Source organism: Prionailurus bengalensis, chromosome C1 (assembly GCF_016509475.1).
Source record: "Prionailurus bengalensis isolate Pbe53 chromosome C1, Fcat_Pben_1.1_paternal_pri, whole genome shotgun sequence".
Taxonomy (NCBI): Eukaryota; Metazoa; Chordata; class Mammalia; order Carnivora; family Felidae; genus Prionailurus; species Prionailurus bengalensis.
In genome coordinates this window covers 220,058,746-220,081,577 of record NC_057345.1, presented here as the reverse complement: position 1 = coordinate 220,081,577, position 22,832 = coordinate 220,058,746, and the positions used below count along the sequence as shown (strand labels likewise).

At 58.9% G+C, this 22,832-nt stretch overlaps 1 protein-coding gene across 3 annotated transcripts in view; it reads left to right on the top strand.

Annotated features, from left to right (window-relative positions):
- The window catches only part of PER2 (period circadian regulator 2), a 40,262-nt gene that overhangs the window by 5,670 nt on the left and 11,760 nt on the right, over positions 1–22,832 (top strand). The window contains exons 2-17 of one of the 3 annotated variants that reach the window (XM_043578339.1): positions 3,532–3,758; positions 4,246–4,308; positions 5,148–5,299; positions 8,118–8,239; positions 9,048–9,249; positions 11,181–11,232; positions 12,378–12,520; positions 14,138–14,216; positions 16,783–16,889; positions 17,441–17,594; positions 17,866–17,974; positions 18,756–18,881; positions 19,303–19,390; positions 20,925–21,084; positions 21,174–21,298; positions 22,123–22,287. In XM_043578339.1, coding sequence (XP_043434274.1) covers positions 3,550–3,758; positions 4,246–4,308; positions 5,148–5,299; positions 8,118–8,239; positions 9,048–9,249; positions 11,181–11,232; positions 12,378–12,520; positions 14,138–14,216; positions 16,783–16,889; positions 17,441–17,594; positions 17,866–17,974; positions 18,756–18,881; positions 19,303–19,390; positions 20,925–21,084; positions 21,174–21,298; positions 22,123–22,287 — 2,056 coding nt within the window. In that variant the 5' untranslated portion in view covers positions 3,532–3,549. Of the gene's footprint in view, positions 1–3,274; positions 3,759–4,245; positions 4,309–5,144; positions 5,300–8,117; positions 8,240–9,047; positions 9,250–11,180; positions 11,233–12,377; positions 12,521–14,137; positions 14,217–16,782; positions 16,890–17,440; positions 17,595–17,865; positions 17,975–18,755; positions 18,882–19,302; positions 19,391–20,924; positions 21,085–21,173; positions 21,299–22,122; positions 22,288–22,832 lie in introns of those variants that run through there. The other 2 variants (XM_043578337.1, XM_043578338.1) reach the window with 2 other exon arrangements.

The following is a 22,832-nucleotide window of genomic DNA, read 5'->3' as shown; positions in this document are numbered from 1 at the left end:
CGTAGTCTCCTGCTCTGCCGCTTCTCTGCAGCACTTAGCAGTTCGTCCACTACCTATGCCGTTCCCTTGCTGATGCTCTTCTCCCCGTTGGAACGTAAGCTCCACGGGGACGGGAAAGACACCTGTCCCCATCCCTGACCTACTCCAGCCCGAAGCGCCACGTGCCGTAGGAGCGCGTGAATCAACGGAAGGCAGCGCCCAGCCCCGCCTGAGTGCCGTCCGTCGCTTTGTTGTTATTTCTTGTCCTGTGAGGTGTTCCTTTGTGTCTTAGAATCTCCCTACATCAGTGGGTCTTGCCTTCCTCTTTTCAGGAGGTGCACAGTATCCCCTAGCACAGCTGTCCCAGGCCTCATGCCTTTAGCAATTTGTGCGGGGCCCTGGGGTGACAGCAGGGAACGACTCAAAGCCGCAGCACACCAGGGCGGAGGGCAGGGGGAGTCTGGCAGCAGGCAGCGTCAGCACCATGGAGGAGAGGAAGCCAGGCCGGGGATGTGGAACAGGTGGGGAAGTCAGTGCTGTTTGTGCAGGGTGGACAGGCTGTCTGCAGGATGGAGCCTGCGGGCACCAGGGAGCAGCACGTGCAAGGGTCCTGAGGTCGGAGCTCAGTGTCAGGGCTGAGGAGGCAGCCAGGGAGGCGTTGCAAAACTGTGGGCCGTCATGCAGACCGAGGCTGTGCTCTGAGCCGGGGGAGCAGGGAGGTCACTCACTACTGTGTGGACAGGTGAGGCACACGCTCAGATTGAAGTCGAGGCTGGCACTGGCCGGGGTGCTCATGGTGGACCAGGTGCCCGAGATGACCTTTGGTGGTTTGTGCCTCTCCAAACACCACACTCATGGGTCTTTGTGCAGGTGTGTAGACCCTCCCATGGAGCGGAGGGGCTCCTAGCAGTAGGAAGGGGTGCAGATTATAAACGTTGCTGAACATGCCCAGAGTCCCCTCCAGAAAGACTGAGTTAGTGACCACAATGCACAGAAGTCCTCCGCCTTGTGGACACTGGATGTCGTCAGTCCCATTAATTTCTGGTAACCTCATCCTTTGCCTTTTCCTCGTGACCACTGAGGTCGAGCATCTCTCCAGCTTTCTAGATCTTTGGTGTTTCTCTTGGTGGGAATACCTGTTCTTAGTCTCTGGTCTCTCTCTCTCCCAAAGTGAACACCTTTCGTTCTGTCACCGGATCAGCCAGAACTTGCCTGAAATGTTAAAAACAAACAAGCGAATCGGCAACACAAAGGCTGAGTAGTAGACTTGTTTTGTTCCTGACTTTGCTCGGGTGTTGTGGGTTCTCTAATCCAGGACCCCGCTGGCCTGCTGCCAAGGCCATAATGAGCAGGTATGCTGGGCGGAGATCTCCTCCCTTTGACCACAGCCGCCTCCTCTCTGAGCTGCATGCAGACTGTGTCTTCCACCCAAGACTCATATGACTTTCCATCCTTTGTAGGTAATCTACTTGTTTCTCCTGTTTGGATGCGGGTAGATTTTTCTCCCCCCCCCCCCCCCCGGAAACATCGTTTGTCATCGGGACATCGCCGGCTCCGACCCGTCTCTAACTTTGCCTGGTCTTCAGGGAGTCCTTCAACCAGCAGGTGGGAATCCGTCTTCACCCAGGTTGGCTTTCTTGGGGTGTATCTTTCGTTTTAACCTCTGTTTTAAGGTGCGGTGTCTCTTTCAGGAAGAGATATTACCACAGGTGAAAACACGAGGCTCCGATAGCATCGCCCTTTCTCTTGCCGCTTTTCAAAGTTCCTCGCGCTCACCTCCCCATCGCTGAGGCCATCTTGTCCGTTAGGGACTCTGGACTCCGTCTCTCTGGTGTTCTGTTCTAAGGTGGCATTTTCTTCTCATTCTGTGGCTTCGGCTCATCCCTCACTACTTGTTTCCTTGAACCCACCGTTTCTCGATTTTTATTTATGATACGGAGGAGGTGCCGTCCTAACTCTGCTGGTCTCCCCCACGCCATGTGGCTTCTGTTCATCTGGTCTTTGTTGCACATCTTTTTAGAAGCCACACGTTGGCTTTTGCCCATCTGTTGGTTCATGCGCAAGACGAGGTCTAATCACACCTGCTGTTTTCCGGAGAGTAATGTGGTTGGATTCCCCGTGGGTGCCCGTCTTCAGGAGCAGGTGGACACAGGATCCAGCCCTGTCACCTGCCATGCGTGGCCTTGAGTGGGTCACTGGCCTGTTTTCTCATCCGTAGACTGATACCAGGAATGGTTTCCTATGTGGTATCTGATGATGAGTGATCACGAGGGTTACGTGAAACACTGTGTCCATAGCCTCTGCCATCAACCGGGTGTCTGCTCTGTTTCTCTGAGCACACGGAAGCCGTGGGGACACATTCTGTCCCCGGGGACTCCGCTCAGTCAGGGCACTTTGGCTGGGCCCTCTGGATCTTCCCTCCCTGCTCAGTGCCCAAGGGCTGGCCTTCCAGGCCTGTGCCAGCAGGGTCCCCTCGCTTTCTGGCTCTCTGACCGCTGAGGGCAGGAGGAGAGAGGAGCCAGGGGTCTATAGCCCCAGCTCTGTTCCCCCAAATTGCAGGTCGTCTCGGTTCTTTGGTTTCATAACCCTCCTTCCTCCTGCCCCCCTGGCCGGGGCTGGGGGCAGGGGTGGGGGGGTGTGTGTGGAATAGCAGCTGTCCCTCCCCCACCTGCCTAGCTTTTCTTTCCCAAGAGACCCTGAGGGAGACACCATGCTGGGTCATCCTTTCCCAGGGACACCTCTCTGCCCATCCCTAGGCTTCCGGTCAGGCCCCTCCCCCCTTGCATACTCACCGTCAGCTCATTCTCATGGTTGTGTTCCAGGACTGTTGCAGAAACCTTAGGGCTGGCCTGGCTCTAACTTCAGCCCCCTCCACCCTCCCGCCCCTAATGCGCCAAAGTTTCCGCATAGTACGGTGGTGAGGACCTGTCCGAACGCAACAGAGTTCACTCGTTTGCTACGTCTGCTACCTCGAATCCTTCAGTGGCCTCACGCCGGTCCCTCTCCCTCCACATCCCGCGTGCACTCACCCCTGTGCCGCTGTCCGGGCTCCCGCCCACTCTGCCCTCCTCACAGGGCAGCGCCTGCCCCATGGCCTTCTCTCTCCCGGAGGGTCTCCCCCGCCCACAGCCTGGGCTCGGGGTCTCCTGCAGCTTGTGATGCAAAGACTTCTGAGCCCTCCTGCTCTCCCAACGTCACCTGGGGAGACTTGTAAAATGCAGGTTCCTAGGCCCCACCAGCCATCCGGTGGGAATCCGTGTTTTTGCCAAAGCTCCCCACGTGCCGGGCGGCGGTCATTGATGCTCTTGTCGCCTCCTGACCAGGCCGTCGGCAATTAGAGACGTCTGGGGGCTGCGGCCACGCGATTCATCCGCTTCCTAATTCAGGGCAGGTAGGAGCTCAGCGAACAAGAACAAAGATTGCCCACGGTTGACTCTGACCGCGCCCGGCTTACTTAGCGGACCGTGGAGACAGATCCCAGTGAGGCGCCCCACGCGGCGGCTGCGGTGACTGAGCTCTTCGAGGCCTGATGACATTTCTCTCTTTTCCCAGCTTCACTGTGGAGCCAACATGAACGCATACGCGGGATACCCCCCCAGCCCCCCGGCCCAGGAGCCCGTGGAGCCCCCCCGGCCCCACGAAGCCCCCCTCCAGGAAGACGTCGACATGAGCAGCGGCTCCAGCGGAAATGAAACCAACGAAAACTGCCCCTCGGGGCGGGGCTCGCGGGGCAGCAAGGAGCTGGGGGCGCTGGTCCGGCCGCCTGTCGCCCCCCCGGGGTAGGTGGGACCCTCGGCCCACCGAGGCCGGGCTGGGTGTCTGTTTTCTCTGTATCTCATCCTGTTGGATCGCTTTTGTGATCTTTAAATCACGATGGCCCGGTTTTTCAACATTAAAAAGAGAAATCTCATTAACCCAGAATAACTAAAACGTACTACAGCGATGCGACTGTTGGTGTCGAGTATCTGGTTGCCAGCAGACAACCGCTAACGAGAGCGGTGAGGTCTTGGGGGCCGAGGACTCGGGAGCCCCGCGAGCGGCCGGGCGGCCTCCAGAAAATGAACTTGCTCCCTCAGTCCTTCTCGGAACACTTAGTTTTCCTGGTATCTGAAGGTTTTATGCTCCCGCTTTCCCTTTCCCTCGTGTTTTTCCTCAGTTGCCTTGCTCTGGTATGATCTGGATCGTTGTCTCTGGCGGGATGGGGGGAGAAGTGGGTGGAGCGTGCAGCCCTCTGAGTCTGGCCTTACCTCTCGCTCGTGCTTACAGTGCAGATGCCTTTGGCCTCCTGATGGCGAAGTCTGAACACAGCACGACAACAAGCGGCTGCAGGTGAGGCCGGTTAGAACCCCTTTGCTTTCGGGTCTTTAGAGACATGGAGACTTGTTACTGGAGGTTACGTCCCCCTGGAACATTCCGCGCCCACGTTAGGTGTTTGTGACACAGGCATCCTTAACTTCATATCCACAGACATTTTCATATGACCGCTGGAGCAGACGCCGGCTCTTAGCCCCGGGTGTGTGGGCACCTGGCCACCTCGCCCTAGAAAGAGACCTGGTTTCTAACCTTCTTTCTGCTCTTACCAGGAGGTGCCCACCTGTTCTGGCTTCCTCCTCTCTCTGTATCCTTACGTTTAGATGTCCTTCTTAGAACTTTCCTCTCTGAGGACTTCTCGTGTTCCTCATTCACATGCCTGCCCCCCAGGAAACCAGTTTGCTGTGCTCTGTAATGTCCATCACCCGATGCCTTTCTGTCTGACACGGGTCAGGCAGGCAGGGCTCCCGAGGGGGTAGCCTGCTCAGCCAGACTGCGGGTCGACCAGCAGGCCATGCTGGGCAAAGCCCGGCTCTAGCCACGGGGGAAGGAAGCCCAGGTGAAGGGGCTCGTGCCGCACTCACTTGGGTCAGAGCAGTGGTCCCCAGCCGGGGCGTCTCGTCCCCCTGCAGGAGATGTCTAGCAGGGTCGGGAGACAGCTCCGGTTGTCACAAGGGGCGAGGCGATTCTGGCGTCTGCTGCTGAGGCCAGGGATACTGCGATGCATCCCACAGTGCGCCACAGAGAACCACGCAGACCGAAGTGTCCTGGGGGCCTGGTGCAGAAATGGGACTAGAGGCACAGGAAGGAGGAGTCAGGAAGCCAACGTGTGATGGCTTTCTTTAATGCCACAGCAGCGAGCAGTCTGCCAAAGCAGACACGCACAAGGAGCTGATAAAAACCCTCAAGGAGCTGAGGGTCCACCTCCCTGGAGACAAGAAGGCCAGAGGTAAAGCCAGCACGCTGGCGACCTTGAAGTATGCACTGAGGAGCGTGAAGCAGGTGAAAGGTAGGTCCGGCCGCGTCTTTGATCCAAACTCGTAGAAATCCGTGGGGTGGTGTCGACTTTCTAAAACCCAGTCCTGAAACTGCAGAAGGAAATTGTGGAAGTCTGGGAAAAGGCAATGATGGGAAACCTTAATTCTCTGGGAGTTTTCTATTGTACTTGGCACTTAGAAAAAAAAGAAAAACAGAAAAGCAGCTGATATAAGACGTGTATTTACAGCGTAACGCTTCTGTGCTCTGGGCTGGGGTCAGGTCGTGCTCAAAAGAGCACAGCTTCCTCCAGGCTGAGGCGGGAGCTGGTGGCCCTACTGTGTGAGCAGCTCGGAGCACGGATGTGAGTTGAACTGAGGGCCGGTGGCTCCTTTGAAAAATAACAAGAGATGCTCCTCTCCTCAGTCGGTTAAGCGTCCTACTCTTGATTTCAGCTCAGGTCATGAGCTCACAATTCGTGAGATCGAGCCCCATGTCAGGCGCTGTGCTGACAGTGTGGAGCCTGCTTGGGATTTTTTCTCTCTCCCTCTCTCTGTCCCTCCCCAGTGCATTCTCTCCCTCTCTCTCTCTCTCTCAAAAATAAATAAACTTAAAAAAAAAGAGAGAGAGATACGAGAGAGGCTTTTGCCAGATCTCACCCTCACAGGACAGTATTTTAGGGTCCCTGCTTTAGACCTTCTTGTTTGTGTAAAAATCTCCATGTGAGTCTCCGTGTGGTTGTGTCTTTCACCCGGGAAGCCAAGCTGGGAGCCTCCTTCCATCACAGGCCCCGCCCAGACTCCACTCCCGCTTGGGGGCATGTTTGGATCTGACTCTCAGGTGGCAGATTATGTAAGAGCCCTTAGGGCTGCCCGTGGTCTAGACTAAGGCTTCCACCTGAGGGTACCTGTGCCCAAGTCCTCATAGATGCAGTGCGGGAATCTGAACAAACACTGCAGTTTCCAAAACCTTTGCATCATCCAGCTCAGACACTTGACGTTTCAATAAACTCCAAGCCCCTTAAGTAACTGCCGACAGAGTGGGGACTTCCTTCGCTCACTGCGGCTGGACTTCGCACTGAGAAGGTACCCCGCCCCCATCTCCTGGGACTCAGGCAACCGCAGGTGCCTCTGTCTCCGGGACGGGTAAGGGGCACACTGCCCTAAGGACACACACACGCGTGCACCAGCTTTTCTAGAGAAGCAGGAACTTGACTGCTGGGTGAGCCCTTCTGCAGACATCCATCCCGAGGAGTTTGGGCTGTGACCCCTCTGTTTGGGTCACCTCGGATGCTTTAGCTACGGGACAGTCAGAAAGGTTCGTGCAGCCTCGCCTTTTGGTCTGTTGCTGGGAATGGGGATATGAGCTTTGAGAGTTTTTTAAAATTTCCTGCAGTGCTTGAGAGAGAACAGCAGAAAGCTTGGGGGAAGTATCCCTGATCTTCGAGCAGTGAACCCTCAGGCGAACCTTTCCGTTTTGCTGGGAACCCCCCACTCCTGCACTTTGAGGAATCTCTCAGCTGTTTGGGCCCCTTATGAGCAGGAAACAGAGACAGAAGAAAAGCCAGCATCTCGTTAGGGCGGACAAGGGGGTACACGTCCCTCTACCAGGGAACCCCAGCCCGCTCTACCCCTTGACCTTCGTGTACCCGTCACAGGCACGCGGAGGGCCCAGTGGACCCTGCACAGTGAAAATGTGGGTAAGAAGAGAAAAACCCGGGAGGTTGAGATAAAGACTCAAACATTGGCTTTGTTCTGTTGTCATCAGTTACTCCCTCCAGGCAGGGCTTACACTCACCTCACGGCATGTTTGTCACTAACGGTGATGGATACGAAGCCATATTCCAAATGGTCTTCATGTTTCCAGACGTTTGAACAACTCTTGTCAGAAGGGCGCCCTTGCTCGCCCGTGCAGTGTGGCGGAAAGGTCCGGTGCTGGGCACGGGGGGTCTGCAGTGTGCGGTATCCGCTGGCCTCCTGGGTGCCCTCGTCAGCCCCAGATCTCTCTGCAGGCTCCTGTCTAAACCTGTGTCTGTTTTGTGAGGGTTAATAGAGTAGAAACAGAAGCCATGCTCGGCCAGCCCACCCGAGGGCGCTCACAGACTGCAGGGGTAGGGGCTTCTCTGAAGGGCGGGGCTGCCGGAACCCATCCCTGGGGGCTGCCCCCCCCGGAGGCCTGGGGGGGGTGGGCAGCACCATGATAGTTGCCCTTGAAAGCTGTATGTCCTGAGATGAGTGGATTCTGTCCGGATGGGAGCGCCAGGGCCACAAGGAACCACATACTGGGGCCACGGCCATCCTACAGAGAGACTCCCTTGTTGGGTCACGATTAAAGACCTTGTGGGCAAAGTGAGGGTTAGGGGGGACTCTCCACCCAGGTTACTTAAAATAATGTGTACTTACCATTTGACTTTTATTTTATTTTTTGTTATTTATCTTTTGAGCAACAGAGAGAGTGTAAGCGGGGGGGGGGGGGGGGGGTGGCAGAGAGAGAGAGAGAGGGAGACACAGAATCCGAAGCAGGCTCCGGGCTCCGAGCCGTCAGCACAGAGCCCGACGCGGGGCTCGAACCCGCGAGCCGTGAGACCGTGACCTGAGCCGATGTCGGCCGCTGCACCGACTGAGCCTCCCCGGCGCCCCGTGTACTCACCACGTTAGAAGTTCTGTAATCGCAGGTCTTCGGGGTTTTCAGGACAAATGAAGGATTTCTGTTTGCTTTGCCTTCACATTTCTCTTTCCGTTCTCTCGGCGTCCGAGGAGGCTAGTGTGCGTAGCCCCCCTTTTCCGTGAGAACAGCCGCGTCCGGACGCGCAGAGGCGGGAGCCGTTTTCAGCCCCTTGGTCTCTCCCGCAGCCAGTGAGGAATACTACCAGCTGCTCTTGTCCAGCGAGAGCCAGGCCTGCGGCGCCGGCCTGCCCTGCTACACCGCGGAGGACATCGAGGGCGCCACTTCCGAGTTCATCGTGAAGAACGCGGTAAGCGCCCCCCTCGAGCGGAGTCTCCCCCCCTGCCCCCCGAAAGCCGAGCCCTTGATCCAGGTGAGCCGGTTAAGCCACTGCAGGGTTCCGGGAGGTCAGGAGATAAGTTCGAGCCTTCGACGAAAAACAAGGTCAAGTGAGCGATTCAGAAGCGGGTCGTGTAGCGCACTCTTGCGGCTTTCTGTGAGGCTGTCCTCTCACGGCGACTCCGCCCCATGCCTTGTGCGCGTAAGGGCGAGCCCCACCTTGACCGAGCAGTGACCAGGTGATCTTAGGCTCACTTTGGGGCACCTGGGATTTGAACTCAGCTCCCGAGACAACAACGCTCATGCGTTTTTAAGCAGCCTGTTAGGGTGGGGGCATCCTTGGGGGTCTGGGGGAAGGGGAGCGAGTGCTCCCTTCCCTGCACCCCTACTTCTCAGTCAGAGAGCAGGCGTAAGGGCAGGTGGGGACCCAGACATAGTGGAATCGTGGCAGAACTGGCCTGGAGAGTAGGGCTCCCCAGTCCTTCCTGCGTCCTTCCTTCAGTGTCCGCACTGCAGCTGAACCACCCCCCCCAGAGCTCCCCGGGCCAGGGCTCAGGCTAGCCGGCGGGGAGGGAGCCCAGGGCAGGAGCCTCTGGGGCTCCCCCGGAGAGAGATGGGCTGGCAGGGGAGAGGGAGAGGGGTAGAGGCGAGGAGAGTTCTGGCCAGGGCTGAGGAGGGGGACCAGACGCCTCCCCTGAGCCCCCAGTCTGTGGCCCCGGGGAGGGGCGGCCCGTCCGGACCCCATCTGCTGTCCCCACTGAGCCCCTTCTTCCTTCCAGGGTATGTTTGCTGCAGCGGTGTCCCTGGTCACCGGGAAAATCCTGTACGTCTCCGACCAAGTTGCCTCCATCTTTCACTGTAAAAGGGACGTCTTCCCCGGCGCCAGGTTCGTGGAGTTCCTGGCGCCCCACGATGTCAGCGTGTTCCACGCGTCCACCACGCCTTACAAGCTCCCGCTCTGGGGCGTCTGCAGCGGAGCAGGTGAGGGCCCGGGCGGTGGCTGAGCGGTGGCCACCTGGCCTTGTGTGCCAGCGGCACGGGGGTCGTGGGGCTCTGGGGCACGTGCCACATCTCACCTCTGCCAGAAACCGGCAGCGCGCCCCTGCCCAACAGCTGTCGAGGCCAAAGACGGAAAGCTGCTTGCTCATGAATTTCAGAGAGGGAAAGCTATTTGAGTGAGAAGACTCTAAGAAACATTAGGCATTTTAGAAACGAAGTCGTTCTGAGAAGCTGAGGTCTTGGCGTGAACCCGCAGAGTGCAGAGACTGGGCCCTGCGTCCTGCGGGCGCCATGGCGGTCAGCCGCAGTGATGTCGCAGTGACGGGCGGGCGCTCCTCCCCTCTGCCAGGGGCGGCTTCGTGCTGGCGGCCTGCGACGTCCTCCTGGGCTCAAGCCACGAGCTCTCCAGGCTGGTCGGGCTCCAGTCTGCACAGTGGCCAGACGAGTCTCAGCAGAGACGTGGCACGGGGTCCTGGCAGAAAGTGCCAGACAGGGGAGGGGCCCAGCCAGCTCAGGGCTTCCCTGGAGGCCAGCAGAAGCCCCCCTTTTGCCGTGTAAGTTCTCCACCATCTGTCTACCTGTCCCCTGTGGGGCTCTGGTCTCTCGGAGCAGAAGTTGAACCGAAGGGCAGAAACACTAAGGAACCGGGAGGGACGGGACACGGTGGGACTCAGTGTGACTGTGGGGGTCATCCCAGATAGGCGTGACCTCAGTCGTGATCTTGGCTGGAGCCTGCCCCGGGGCCGCATCGCCCAGAACCGGCTCCCGTTTCGCCCTTGGCCCGGGGGTCAGCATCTGTGCTCATATCACGTGCTCCTCAGCCCCACTGACACCGTCTCCTGCACCGCAGACCCCTGTCCCCACCTGCTCCCTCCTCCTCCTGCTTCCAGTCTGCCGGCCGGGCCACCAACCCCCTCCCCCCCCCCCCCCGCCACAGCTGCGCGGCGGAACCTTCCCTACAGCAGACGAGCCAAGCCGGGAGTTGGCCGTAGGGTTGACTCGTGAATGGAGACACTCACTTTTGGTTTCAGATATAGAGCCGCCTGCCTTCTCCCGGAAATCCCACCGAGGACTGTGCAGTCAGGTCACTAAAGCTTGCAGGGCGTGTCATGAGGACCCGTAGGTCACTGCGTGGAAGGGACATCGCTGCGCACGCGGTTTACGGCGTGAACAGGCGGGCACCGTCTCCCTAGGATGGTTGCCCCTGAATTTTTGTCTGAATAAAAAAGAAGGACCAGGTGACTTCTCCGAGGCCTTTCCAGGCCGTAACTCTATGCTGTTTTCCCTCATTAGGGATTTCCTACTTTTCCTCTTTCTTTCGAGTAGACGAAACTTGACGTGAAAGATCAGCGTCTGAGATTTCTTCTTAAAAAATTCCTTTATCGTGGCAACGCCATTCCCTCATCTCTGATGACAGCGCCTGAATGACCTCGTGTTGCTCAGCGTTTCAGATTTTGAAGAAGGTTAATATTTTAGCAGAAGGACTGATGTAAGCTTGGGTAGGGCCTTCTGTTAGAACCGAATATCCCCCCAAACATGTAGGCGGAGGTATCAGACCCTTACGCACACACGTTCGGCCCACCAGTCGGTTTCCCCGAGTTAAATGGCTTATTGGTTGGCGTGTTTGTGTCAGCTTCGGAACCGTTTCAAAAATGGTAAACTTCTGACGGCAGACTTTTAGCCCCTCCTGATGCGGTACGTGCGACACTCACGAAGCACGTTTCAGTCGGAAGTGTGATCAATGGCCTCTGAGGGCTCCGCTTTGTGCCTGTGTAAACATGCATTCGCGCCTGACGATTCTCCCGCCTCTGTGTGGCTTGGGAGAAGCCAAGAGTGCCAGCCCGTGTGTCCTGTCATGCGATGGGATGAGATCGGATGGGATTGGATGTGTGACTCGGGGCTCTTTCTTTCAGATGCGTTTACTCAAGACTGCATGGAGGAGAAGTCTTTCTTCTGCCGAGTCAGGTAAGCCCGTGCCTGGGTGTCCCAAGCTGGGCACGGTGCCAACACTTCCCCCCGAGCCCCGCTTGGGAGGCTGAGGAGGTGCGGGAGGGGCCCCCACCGGCTCCCGCTGTGCCGTGACCCCACCCCGCGCCCCTCGCCCCTCGGCACCTCTTCAGGGTAGAGGCTTATGCGGGCACCCTGCCATGCAGTGCACATATTCCTGAAAAGTCTGTGTGAAAACTGCATTTCACATGTGCACAGGGAGGGGGCGCCTGGGGGGCTCAGTCGGTTGAGCGTCTGACTTCGGCTCAGGTCAAGATCTCGTGGTTCGTGGTTCGAGCCCCGCGTCGGGCTCTGTGCTGACAGCTCGGAGCCTGGAGCCTGCTTCAGATTCTGTGTCTCCCTCTCTCTCTGCCCCTCTCCTGCTTGCGCTGTGTCTCTCTCTCTGTCGATAATAATATTAAAACAATTTTTAAAATAAAAACAATGTGCATGGGGAGTTAAGGCAGCATGGTCAGCAGTGGGGTGATTGGATCCTTCCTCATGGAGAACATCAGCCCGAGGAGCCTGGACTTGGTGTCCGTCACCTGGGAAAGCGGCCCAGGGCCCTTAACAGGAAGGCACGTACCCCAGGGCCCAAGAGGACCCCGAAAGCACATGCAGCCTGTACCTCAAGTGTGTGTTTTTTCCAGAAAGAGCCCCCAGAGCTTCCCCAACAGGCTTTTGGCCCCAAACAAGGTGACTGGTTGAGCGTCCAGCCGCAGTGTCAGGAGTGACCCCCTGGCCGGGTTCTGGTACCCTGGGCAGTTGGGGCTGGGGCCTCAGTGGTGAAGCACCGTCTTCTCCCCCAGTGAAAATGTGACCCCCTGTAGAGAACGGCTCCTGGAGGAGCTCCCACCGCCCAGGGCTGTTCACTCTTCGCCGTGCCCTTTAATGTCGTTGACACCCGAGGGAGCGGGGCAGAGGCCCAGACCCAGACCCCGGGCGGCACCTCCGGCTCGGCCCGCGTCCCCAAGAGGGGAGCCTGCCTCCGCCGCCCGGGCTTCGGGACAGCCAACGCAGGGGTGCTCTCGGAGCAGCCGCTGCGGGGAGGGGTGGCTGGCAGTAAGCAGGACGGGATCCCTTCTGTCCTCGTGCCACCTCGCTGACCCTGCCGTCCTCCACAGCGTCGGGAAGAGCCACGAGAACGAGATCCGTTACCACCCGTTTCGCATGACGCCTTACCTGGTCAAGGTGCGGGACCCGCAGGGCGCCGAGGGCCAGCTGTGCTGCGTGCTGCTGGCGGAGAGAGTGCACTCGGGCTACGAAGGTAAGAGCCCGGCCCAGGCGGGGGCACAGGCTCCGTGTGGTGCCTCAGTTAGTCCCGTGGCTCACCCCTAACGTCAGGAAGGCCGACCGCCAGCCCTGGCCTCTCCCCCCCACCTGGCACAGTGTCCGTCTCCCTCTGGTTGCACGCCCACCCTTGTCCCCTGGGCCCCCCGGTGGCCCCTGCCATACCGCCTCCCCGTGTCCATCAGAGGGTCTGGGTGCCGGCATCTCGCACCCGTGACCAGGCTGTTGCTGTGTCCGGAGCGCCCTGCCCCTTCCCCAGCCACTGCCTTCCATCCATACGGTGAGGATGGCCCTGCCGGGTCCCCGGGTCCCTCCCATCCTCATGCACCTCCCACCTCGGAAGCACAGGGACAGCACTGCCTTCTCAGGACCCCACACCATCCGCCCACTCGAGAAATAAGGCTGTGGCTCGTCCTACCTTCTACTGCCTTCCCTGCCTTCCCGACGTGCAGCCTGGCAGCCTGGCTCCCACTGTTCACTCTGGTTCTTTCCTCCCTCCCTCTGCCTGTAGAAAAGCCGAGTACAGCAGGCTTATACCAGGTGCCCGTTCCTGGTCCTGCTGGCTTCTCAGACCACCTTCTCCCCCAAAAGCCCCAAATCTGGGTTTTCCCTTGAAGCCCAAAGGCCCCCAGGCACTTGGCCACCCCGATTCTGTCCTCCTGGTGACTCCACCTCCTGAACTGTGGTATGACATGGTCCTCGTGTGACCGGCTGCAGGACCGGGCCGGGAGCCCAAGGTCCTCGCCCCAGCAGCTCCGCAAGCCACGTGACCAGAATTCCCAGAAAGCGGGTGCCGTGTGCAACTCCTGAACCACAGGGATCCAGTTCGGTCCACGTTCCGTTGTGTTTATAATCTTGTCTCAGTGGTTAATGATGCCAGTTTTTAAAAAGGCATTTATTTCTTAAAACCGATAGAGATGTTTTAGGTATGTGGCCCTTTCTCAGATGTTTGAGGGGCTCCTCCATATGGAATATTCTCTTCCAAATATTCGAGAAAGACTGAGAGGGGTTCCCTGGGTTTCACCGAGTTGTTCATCCCAACAGGATTCTGCTTCACGAATGGAAAGCTTTGGAGTTTTGAATGTTTTGTCCACGAATTTGGTAGCTGAGGGAGATTCCGGATATGCGATTTCCTTTGTGCAAGTTACTCTATCTTCTTTGCCCGCCCTAGAAACTGTAAAGTCCCCGTTACAGTGACATTTCCTGAGCATGTTGAATCTAAGCACTTAACTCATTTATTTTTTTAAACAATTTGTTGAGCTCACCCTCGTTGGATCTGAAAGATCACGGATATGGCCTTCCGGCACGATTTTGTCGAGAGAAGCCTACGCGACAGCACGTGCTTCTGTTAGTGTGGCGGTCCTTGGCCTTCTAGACTGAACCTGCCCACAGAGGAGTTGAGGCTGGCTGGTGGTCATCTAGCATAGGGTCCGCTCTGCTCCCTATGTGACAGGCTGTGGTTCAGAGTCCCCTTCTTAATTCCTTCCTCCGCCACACATCCTGTGAATCTACATGGCGTTTTCCGGTAGCTATAATATAACTGCACTAAGTGTGTATTAGAATCAGAAACTTGTGTAAAATTCTCTTCTTTCAGCCCCTCGAATTCCTCCTGAAAAGAGAATTTTTACGACCACGCATACACCAAATTGCTTGTTCCAGGATGTGGACGAAAGGTAAGCAGCCTGGCGCTGTGCCCTTTGCGTGTCTTGGGAGCACTATCGTGCCCTTCGTGGCGGCAGACTCGATCACGTGATGTTTAGCATTTCGTCATTATCTTGGTGGTTACTTAATAGCAGCTCAACACAGCCCAGTCAATTTTTATGTTTTTGGCATGAACGCTATGCAGCTAAAGTTAAGACTGCATGTTGGTTTGAGAAGGTAATCCGCAAAGATGTTGAACTGCAGGCAATGAAACGATTGTGGAATTGCACTAACAGCCTCCCGAGATAGGAACGTTGTGTAAATGGAGCATCCTGGGGAGCTGATCATCGTTGTAATGGAGTCTATCTTTATTATCCTATTTAAACTCATTTCAAAATCGCACACGACTAAAGCGCGGCATGGCCAGGGACGGCGTGCTCGGGTTAGGATTGGAGACGCCATTGGCAGGATCCCAGCAGAAATGTGTCCACCAGCGTGTGTGTCACAGCCTGCTCCCCGCGGGGGGGGGGGGGGGTGGGGGGGGGGTGGGGTCACCTCCGTTCCTGCCCGGAGCTTCACTCCGTGTCCCACTCAAGGTGCTGTGGCCGGAACAAATGGTGCTTGTGGGAGTCGGGAGCCCTGCCCTTCTCAGAGGGTTCTGGGTTGGCTGACTTGGGGCCGAAGCCCGTGGAGCGCCTCCCCCCGGCCCCTCCTGCACAAAGACAGAAGATCCTGGTGGCTGCTGGCAGTGATGGGGAAGAGCCCCCCTCGGAAGACTCACAGGAAGTGGACCTAGAAGCACTCCGGGCTTTCTCAGTCGGCCCAGGCGACCTCCACAGATGCTGTCGAGGATCAAGCCCACCCCGCTGCCTGCGCCTGACCTGGAGACACCAGGTACCCGCCCTGGACGCAGAGCCTCCTGGGAAAGAGTTGCTCTCAGGCAGCCAGGTGAACCGTCAGCCTTCAGCTCTGGGCAGCTCAGGGCTGATCTGCTCGCCCCCTGTGGCAGAATCACCAGAGACACAAGGTTTCAAGGCGCAGGTTCCTGGGCCCCACCCAGCCCCATCCAACAGGGTCTCGGCATGGGGGCCGTGGGAGCTGCGTTCACAAAGCAGCCCCAGGATAATTTTTTTTTAAATTTTTTTTTATTTATTTTTGAGACAGAGAGAGACAGAGCATGAACAGGGGAGGGGCAGAGAGAGAGAGGGAGACACAGAATCGGGAGCAGGCTCTAGGCTCTGAGCCATTAGCCCAGAGCCCGACGCGGGCTCGAACTCAAGGACCGCGAGATCGTGACCTGGCTGAAGTCGGACGCTTAACCGACTGCGCCACCCAGGCGCCCCAGCCCCAGGATAATTTTAATTCTTCCAGGAGCCTGAGAACACCTGCCTGCAAACCAGCACAGGTGTCACTCGTGTGCAGGTGTTGTGAGCAGGTGCACAGGGCCTTCCTCAGCAGAGCCCTGCGGGCGGCCCAGCCCACAGAGCACAGGACACCTGGGCAGTGCCCCGGGCTCCTCCCCACCCTCTCCCTCCTTCCTCCCCCTTCTCCTCCTCCCCTTCTTTCTTCTCCCTCTCTCCCTCTTCTTCCTCCTCCTCTTCCCCTTCCTCCTCCTCCTCCTCTCCCCTGGCCAAACCTTGACCTGGAAGGGCACCAGGAACATTCTGTACATCCTATCAAATGAAAACACGAATCCTGGAGAGTGTGTGTCAGACCAGGAGGAGAGGATTGAATCCTAATGCAGGGCCCACGAGAAAGCTCCATTCGAGGGGAATAGGCAGGCGTGGCTCTAACGGCTTGGAGAAGGCCCTTCCGCGTGAGGGCATCTGCTCGGAAGAGGTTGGGGAAACATCAGTTCGGATGCGAGAAGGCTGGTCTCCAGGGTGGGGAGGCTGAACTGCGGCTCAGAAGAGGGAACAGTGGCTGCGTGGGCAGAGAATGCTGGTCATGGGGGCAGAACGGGCACCGAGACGGTCACCCCAAAACATCGTCCTAAAAGCTGCAGGAGGAAGCCCGGTGGCACAGAGCAAAGGCCCCCCGCCTGTGTGGCACCTTCTCAGGACCAGACACGGCAGCCAAAGTAACCGAAGCACAGCATCCTGAGCTGGAAAAGAGCCAAACAGGGTTTTCCGGCGTCCAGGCAAAACTTGTTTAAAAGAAGCCATGCCCGGCCCCATCCGGCCAAACTTACAAATGACACGAAGAACGAAAAGACCTTAAAAGACAAAAGGCAAGAACGTTATCGTGATTTACTCTTTCAGGAGCAAAGACGCCGCCCTGTGCTGGGACACTTGGCCTGTATGGGTTGGGCCTGCTAGGGCCTAGCTCCCCGTCACAGACCTGTGGGGATGTTGTCATCTTTTGTTTGCCAATTAACTGAAAGACTGTTCTCTGTGAGCCCAGTTCCCCAGCTTTGCTCTCTGGGGAATTTGGAGTCTGTCCCTTCCCTGCCCCCCAAGAGGAAGATGGTCCTTAGAGATGAACTAGGGCCCCCCCTTCGAGGCTGTGTTCCAGACCGTGTCCCGAAGCGCAGCCATGAGGCTGGGGCTGGGGAAGGGGGGCTGCACAGGGACCCCCATGTGTGTGCTTGCTTTGCAGGGCGGTCCCCCTCCTGGGCTACCTACCTCAGGACCTGATCGAGACCCCCTTGCTCGTGCGGCTTCACCCCAGCGACCGGCCTTTGATGCTTACCATCCACAGAAAGAGTAGGTCCCCTTTTCACAGTAAATCCTGCCGTCAGCACCCAGCCTAGATGGGTCAGGCCGGCCGCCGGTGTGTGTGACGGATGCCCCGGCCGTGCCCGAGCCCTAGTCCCGTGGGTCAGGAGCGCTCATCTCTCGTGGGGCCTCTGTGGCCCACAGCCTGACCCGTGGCCATCCTGCCTTTAGGGTTGGCTTCCCTGGCGGGTGGGGGGAGGGGTGCGGGTTCAGCTGTGGCGATACAGGTGCTGACCAGGCCAGGGGAGTGGGTGACACGGGTCCCCACTGAGCCCAGGCCTCGCAGACACGGGGGACGCTGAGCGTCCCCCTGGGGGCCGGTCAAGGCTAGAGACGCGTGTGCCAAAATGCGTGGTGGCGCTTTTGGCAACGGTCCGTTGTTACAGTTTAAAGTGGAGCGGGGCGCCGACAGCGGTAGCGTTGGGGAGGTTGGCATCTCTCGAGTTTCGAGGTGATTCCAGAACGGAGCGCCTCTCCCTCCCCTCTTCCCGAGAGCGCCAGCCTCTCGTCCTCACGCCCGCACCCTTCCCCTCCCCCAGTCGTGCAGTCCGGCGGACAGCCCTTCGACTCTTCTCCCATCCGGTTCCGCGCCCGGAACGGCGAATACGTCACCCTGGACACCAGCTGGTCCAGCTTCATCAACCCGTGGAGCAGAAAAATCTCTTTCATCATCGGGAGACACAGAGTCAGGGTGTGAGTGCTCTCAGTGCACGGTGCGGCCCGGGGACCCTGGCTCCCCCACCAGCACACCGCGTGGGGCGGGACTGGGTGACCGGGACCCAAGGGGTCCCCAGGGGGGCGGGGGTGGGTGGGTAGGGGGACACCTCACGCAGGCAGGGCAGCGAGTGGAAAGGAGGAGGTCGTGAGTGGGCAGGTGGCAGCCCAGGGGTCTGCAGGGGGGAGGCAAGCCCGGCAGGGGTGTGCGGCATGGGGCCCAACTAACAGACAGATTCGCACGGCACAGGGGCCCTTTGAACGAAGACGTGTTCTCGGCTCCGTCGTGTGTGGAGGAGAAGGGCCTCCACCCCAGCGATCAGGAGCTCACGGAGCAGATACACCGGCTGCTGCTACAGGTGGGTGCGTCGCCTGCGCGCCCTCCTGTCCCCCTGCAGAAGTGGCCCAGGGCTGCTCGGAGACCCGGGGTGCCCCTCCCTCCCTCCCTCCCTCTCAGGCTCATCTCCCCGCATCCGGCTCCTCCCTGCGTCCCAGTACCCCTGGTCTGGGCCCCGGATAGTTGGGCACACCTGCAGTTTGCGCCGTTGGGGGCAGCCCCAGCCGTGCATGTTGGGGCGTCTGTGCCTGAACGGCAGCCCGGGGCGAGCCACTGAAGGATGGCACCCAGCCCCCGAGTCCGCCCGCAGGCCCTGGTGCGAGCCCACGCGTGGCCCCCCACAGGTGCACCGGGTGAGAGCGGGTCACCTGCTGGGCCCCGGGGGACCAGAGAATGCCTTCTCCGTGTTCTGGGGACACACGCAGCACTCGAGAAAACTTAGCGTGGCCACCAGTCCCCCCAGCCAGGCAGCTTCTGCCTGTCCGTCTCCTCAGACCGCGGCGACACCACAGCACGCCCCTTCTTGTTCCTAAAACCCCTGGGTAGAAACCAGACTGGCCCATGAGGGAGCTGAGGGACAGGGTCGAATGGCCCCTCTTTCAGGGAGTGTGTGCGACGGGGATCGGGGGATGCATCCTGCAGCCTGACCCGGGGTTGCAGCCCAGCCCCCACCTTGTCCTTGCCCTGCTCCCCCGGGCAGGTCACAGCCTCTGCGAGACGGCCGTGTTGGGGGGCACCGAACCCGCAGTGCCAGCCACGCCCCCCAGCCACGTCCAAGGCCTTCCTGTCTGCTGTCTCCCCAGCCCGTCCCCCACAGCGGCTCCAGCGGCTACGGGAGCCTGGGTAGCAACGGGTCCCACGAGCCCCTCATGAGCCAGACGTCCTCCAGCGACAGCAACGGCCACAAGCACTCCCGCCGGAGGCGGACCGTAAGTCCCTGTCCACCGTGTCCCTCCCTCTCCGGCTAGACTGACCCGCGGCAGCCCTGGAGCCCGCACAGCCCCAGCCACCTGCCCTCTGAACCTGCTCGCTCGGGACTCACTCTCTAGTCTCTAAGGGGGGAAGCGTCCAAGAGCTGTGGCTGAAGTCTGGGTGAAAATCCCTTAAAGCAGGCGAATCAAGCAGAAGTGAAGACGCAACAAAACCATAACCTGCCGGGTCCCTTGATTTGTGTTCTTGGGACCATCAAGCTCGTTTTCTTTAGCTCGGCCACACTCTGATTTCTCGCTCAGAGCCTACTTCTGCGTTGCTGGGAGTTGTCAGCTCTTCTCTGACCTCACCGTGGGGGACAGGCTGCAATGCCAGAGGGTCCCCTCGAGGGAGTGACGCGCTCTTGTGTTTTTCCTCAAGGAAATTTGTAAAAATGCTAACGGCAGGGTCAAAAGCAAAAGTCCTTATCCTGGTGACTCTGGAGAACAAAAGGAAAAACCTGCTACAGGTACAGCATTATTCTCTGTTTCCTTGGTAAAACCTTTTTGGTTTTTAATGTTTATTTTATTTTTGAGAGAGGGAGAGAGACAGAGCGTGAGCAGAGGGCAGGGGTGCAGAGAGAGAGGGAGACACAGAATCCGAAGCGGGCTCCAGGCTCCGAGCTGTCAGCACAGAGCCCGACACGGGGCTCGAACCCACGAGCTGTGAGATCATGACCTGAGCTGAATTCACACGCTTAAACTGAGCCACCCAGGTGCCTCTCCTGGCAAAACTTTAAGTGTGGGAGGCGGAAAGAGGAACCTGGTTTCATGTTAACTCCAGGTGGCAGGGATTTACCCTGCCAGCGTGCTGCCTCCCCTCCCCATTGGGCAGCCCCGCTCAGTGACGTGCCGCCAGCGTGGGCCTTCACTCCTTCAGTCTCGCCGACCCCGGCTGTTGTGTGGTCACCTGGCTCCCCGCAGGCCTGTTGAGACGTGGCCAAGGCGTGCGTTTCCGCCCCGTCGCCCCATTCTAGTTCTGTGTACTGGCCGTGGGGTCGGTGCTTCCAACGACGTGAGCAGGTGCCCTCGCCCCCCCCCCCCCCGGGCTGCCCAGCCAGCCCACAGTGCTCACACCCGTGAACGCGGTGTCTGAAATGGACAGCGCCAGCTCTGCTCAAAGGCCTCCCTCTCACGGGGAGCCAGCGGCCCAGGGAGCTGCCCGCACACCCCCTCGCCGCCTGAGCCTGCCTCACCCGGTTGTGTCCCCGCGCCCTCGTGCCTGGGCTCATGCTGTTCCTCTGCACGTATGCGCACACACACACACATGCGCCGCAGTCCTCTCCCCGTCGTGGGTTCTTGCTCTTCCCTTGCACTCAGGGCTCGCCTCCTCCAGGAAGCCTCCCTGGGCTGCCCACACCTGGTCTTCACCAGGATTTTTGGCCTTCGGGACGTGTGGGTGTGCACTTTGCCCCCAGCGGACAGACTGCATGCTGCGGTCTGTGTTGGGTGTTGGGGACACAACAGAGGGCGGGGCGTGGCTCTGCCCCCGAGGGCCCTTAGGGGAATGCATTTGGTGCGCGTGGTGAGGGCAAGAAACGTCCACAGCAAGCCGCACTGGAGACCATTACGACTGTTGTCACCACTGGGTCATATTTGGAAGGACTGACCCTCCCAGAGACAGGGAATAATATTGAGCAACTAAAAAGCGTCTGCAATCTAATTGGCCCTAGAGGCTTCAGGAGTTTAAGTAAGAACTGGCCTTCCCCACTGCTGAGTCCCTGACCCTGGGGATATAGCCCGGGCCGAGGGCCACCGAGCCCCAGAGAGAAGCAGGCCTTGGCCCTGGTGACAGCTCCCTCTAGGGTCCCTCTGTGGGTGGCACAGTGACACTTGCCCCCACAGAGCTGCCTGAGTATCTGGCTGTCCCTGGATTTCTGTGTCTGTGGATCATATTCTGAGCCCCGAGCCTCATTGGTAGGTACAATTAAGAGACTTTGTAAACATACAGAGTACAGTTTGGGGGAAGCAGGTATTGACTGAGCCATCTGATCCTTCTTTCAGAGACACAGAGTAGTTCCTGTGCTCAGATGAAAGCTGTCCCCGTGGAAAAGGACAGCTCGGGCGCCAGCCTGCCCCCGGGCGGCTTTCCCGAGGAGCTGGGTGGCAAGAGCCCGCCCGCTGGCTCCTACCAGCAGATCAGCTGCCTGGACGGCGTCATCAGGTGCGGCCACTTTCGGCCCCCGCCTCTGTCGTTCGTGCACTCTGGGGGCTCCCGTGTCACATGAAGCCCTTCCCGGCCCCCCCGTGCAGGTACCTGGAGAGCTGCAGTGAGGCTGCTACCCTCAAGAGGAAGTGTGAGTTCCCGGCGAACGTGGCGACGCAGAAGGCCGGCGATAAGCGGAAGGCGGTGGCCGGTCTTGGGCCGCATGGCACAGGTGTCTTGACCGTCCGAGCTGCGGGGGGTGTGGTAACTTGGATGCCCGCTGTGGGATCAGGTGTCCCGGAAGGCCTGGAGCCCCCTTCCCTCCCAGGGCAAGTCTGAGGGTTTCAAGGACACAGTCTGTGGGTGGAGGCTGTTTCTTCAGTAACCAAAGTAGCTCCAAAGTTAGCAGCCGTCTCACGAGCTAGACGTAAAGGTGATCTGGGACTTCGAGACGAGGGTCCTGTCGGGGCTGCTGGAGCGGGAGGACCGGGGGCACGTCACACGGTCGTTCTTGGGCAACACGGTGTCTCAGCAGAGCACCGGCCTCTGAACGTTGCTGCAGCCCTACAAGCCAGGTTAAGTCCCAGGCCCCTCAGACCCTGTGAGTGTTGCCGGTGGTCATTCCGAGAGCCAGAAACCGGGTGTCCCGTTGCTGACAGAGCACGAGCTGGGCAGTCACACTGTGAGGGACTGTCTGTGCCCGAGCTGCGGGGAGAGCGCTCAGCAGAGGGCGGGCCCCTGGCTGGCTGTGCAGCCTCTCTCCACGGGCCCGCAGAGGGGGTCCCGGCAGAGGCCCCTGACCCAGAGGACCTGCGGCTGCCCGGTCGCCCGCCCCCTTTTAGAGGACTCGGGACGGGAGAGGTGTGATTCTGCCCACTTCAGAATTTCCTCTTCTCGCCCCGGGAATAAATACCTGCCGACAGACCGTCACTGCCGGGTGTGTGCGGCCCAGGTGGGCCCGTGGGTGTGGGTGCGTCACACAGACAGTGCTGGTTCTGATCTGAACGGTTTGCTTTTATTGCACGTTTGTGTCTGTGTCCTTTCTGCCTCACAAAGAGACGGCCTCACCCTCCGAGGTGAATAGCCACGCGGAGGTCAGTGCGCACTTAACCTCGCTGACGCTGCCCGGCAAGGCGGAGAGCGTGGCGTCCCTCAGCAGCCAGTGCAGCTACAGCAGCACCATCGTCCACGTGGGCGACAAGAAGCCACAGCCGGAGCTAGGTATGCTTCTTGGTTCTCGGACGATGCCGAGGGTTCTCTGACTTTAACGGTAAAAATTGGGTTTTTTTCATTAAAAAAATTTTAATTATTTTTTTTAACGTTTATTCTGAGAGAGAGTGAGTGTGAGCAGGGGAGGGACAGAGAGAGAGAGAGAGAGAGAGAGAGAGAGAGAGAGAGAGAGAGAGAGAATCCTAAGCAGGCTGCATGCTCAGCGAGGATGGAACCTGACCACGGGCTCAATCTTAAGACCCTGGGATCATGACCCGAGCCGAAATCAAGAGCCAGACATTTGGCTGAGCCACACAGGCGCCCCTAAAAATTTGAATTTTTGGCTGCCCTCTTAAAATTTTCTTTAAGTTTGTCCAAGTGCAAAAGAACCCTAGCACTGCCCAGGAACGGAGATCCAGGAAATCCTGGAGCGTGAAAAACAGGTGGGGGGGGGGGGGGGGCCGCACCGCACCTGTCCGAGTCCCCGTTGCTCTCTGGCACCACCTGGTGGCAGGTGTCTGTTCAAGCATGAACAGGGAAGACGCTGAGGTGGTTCG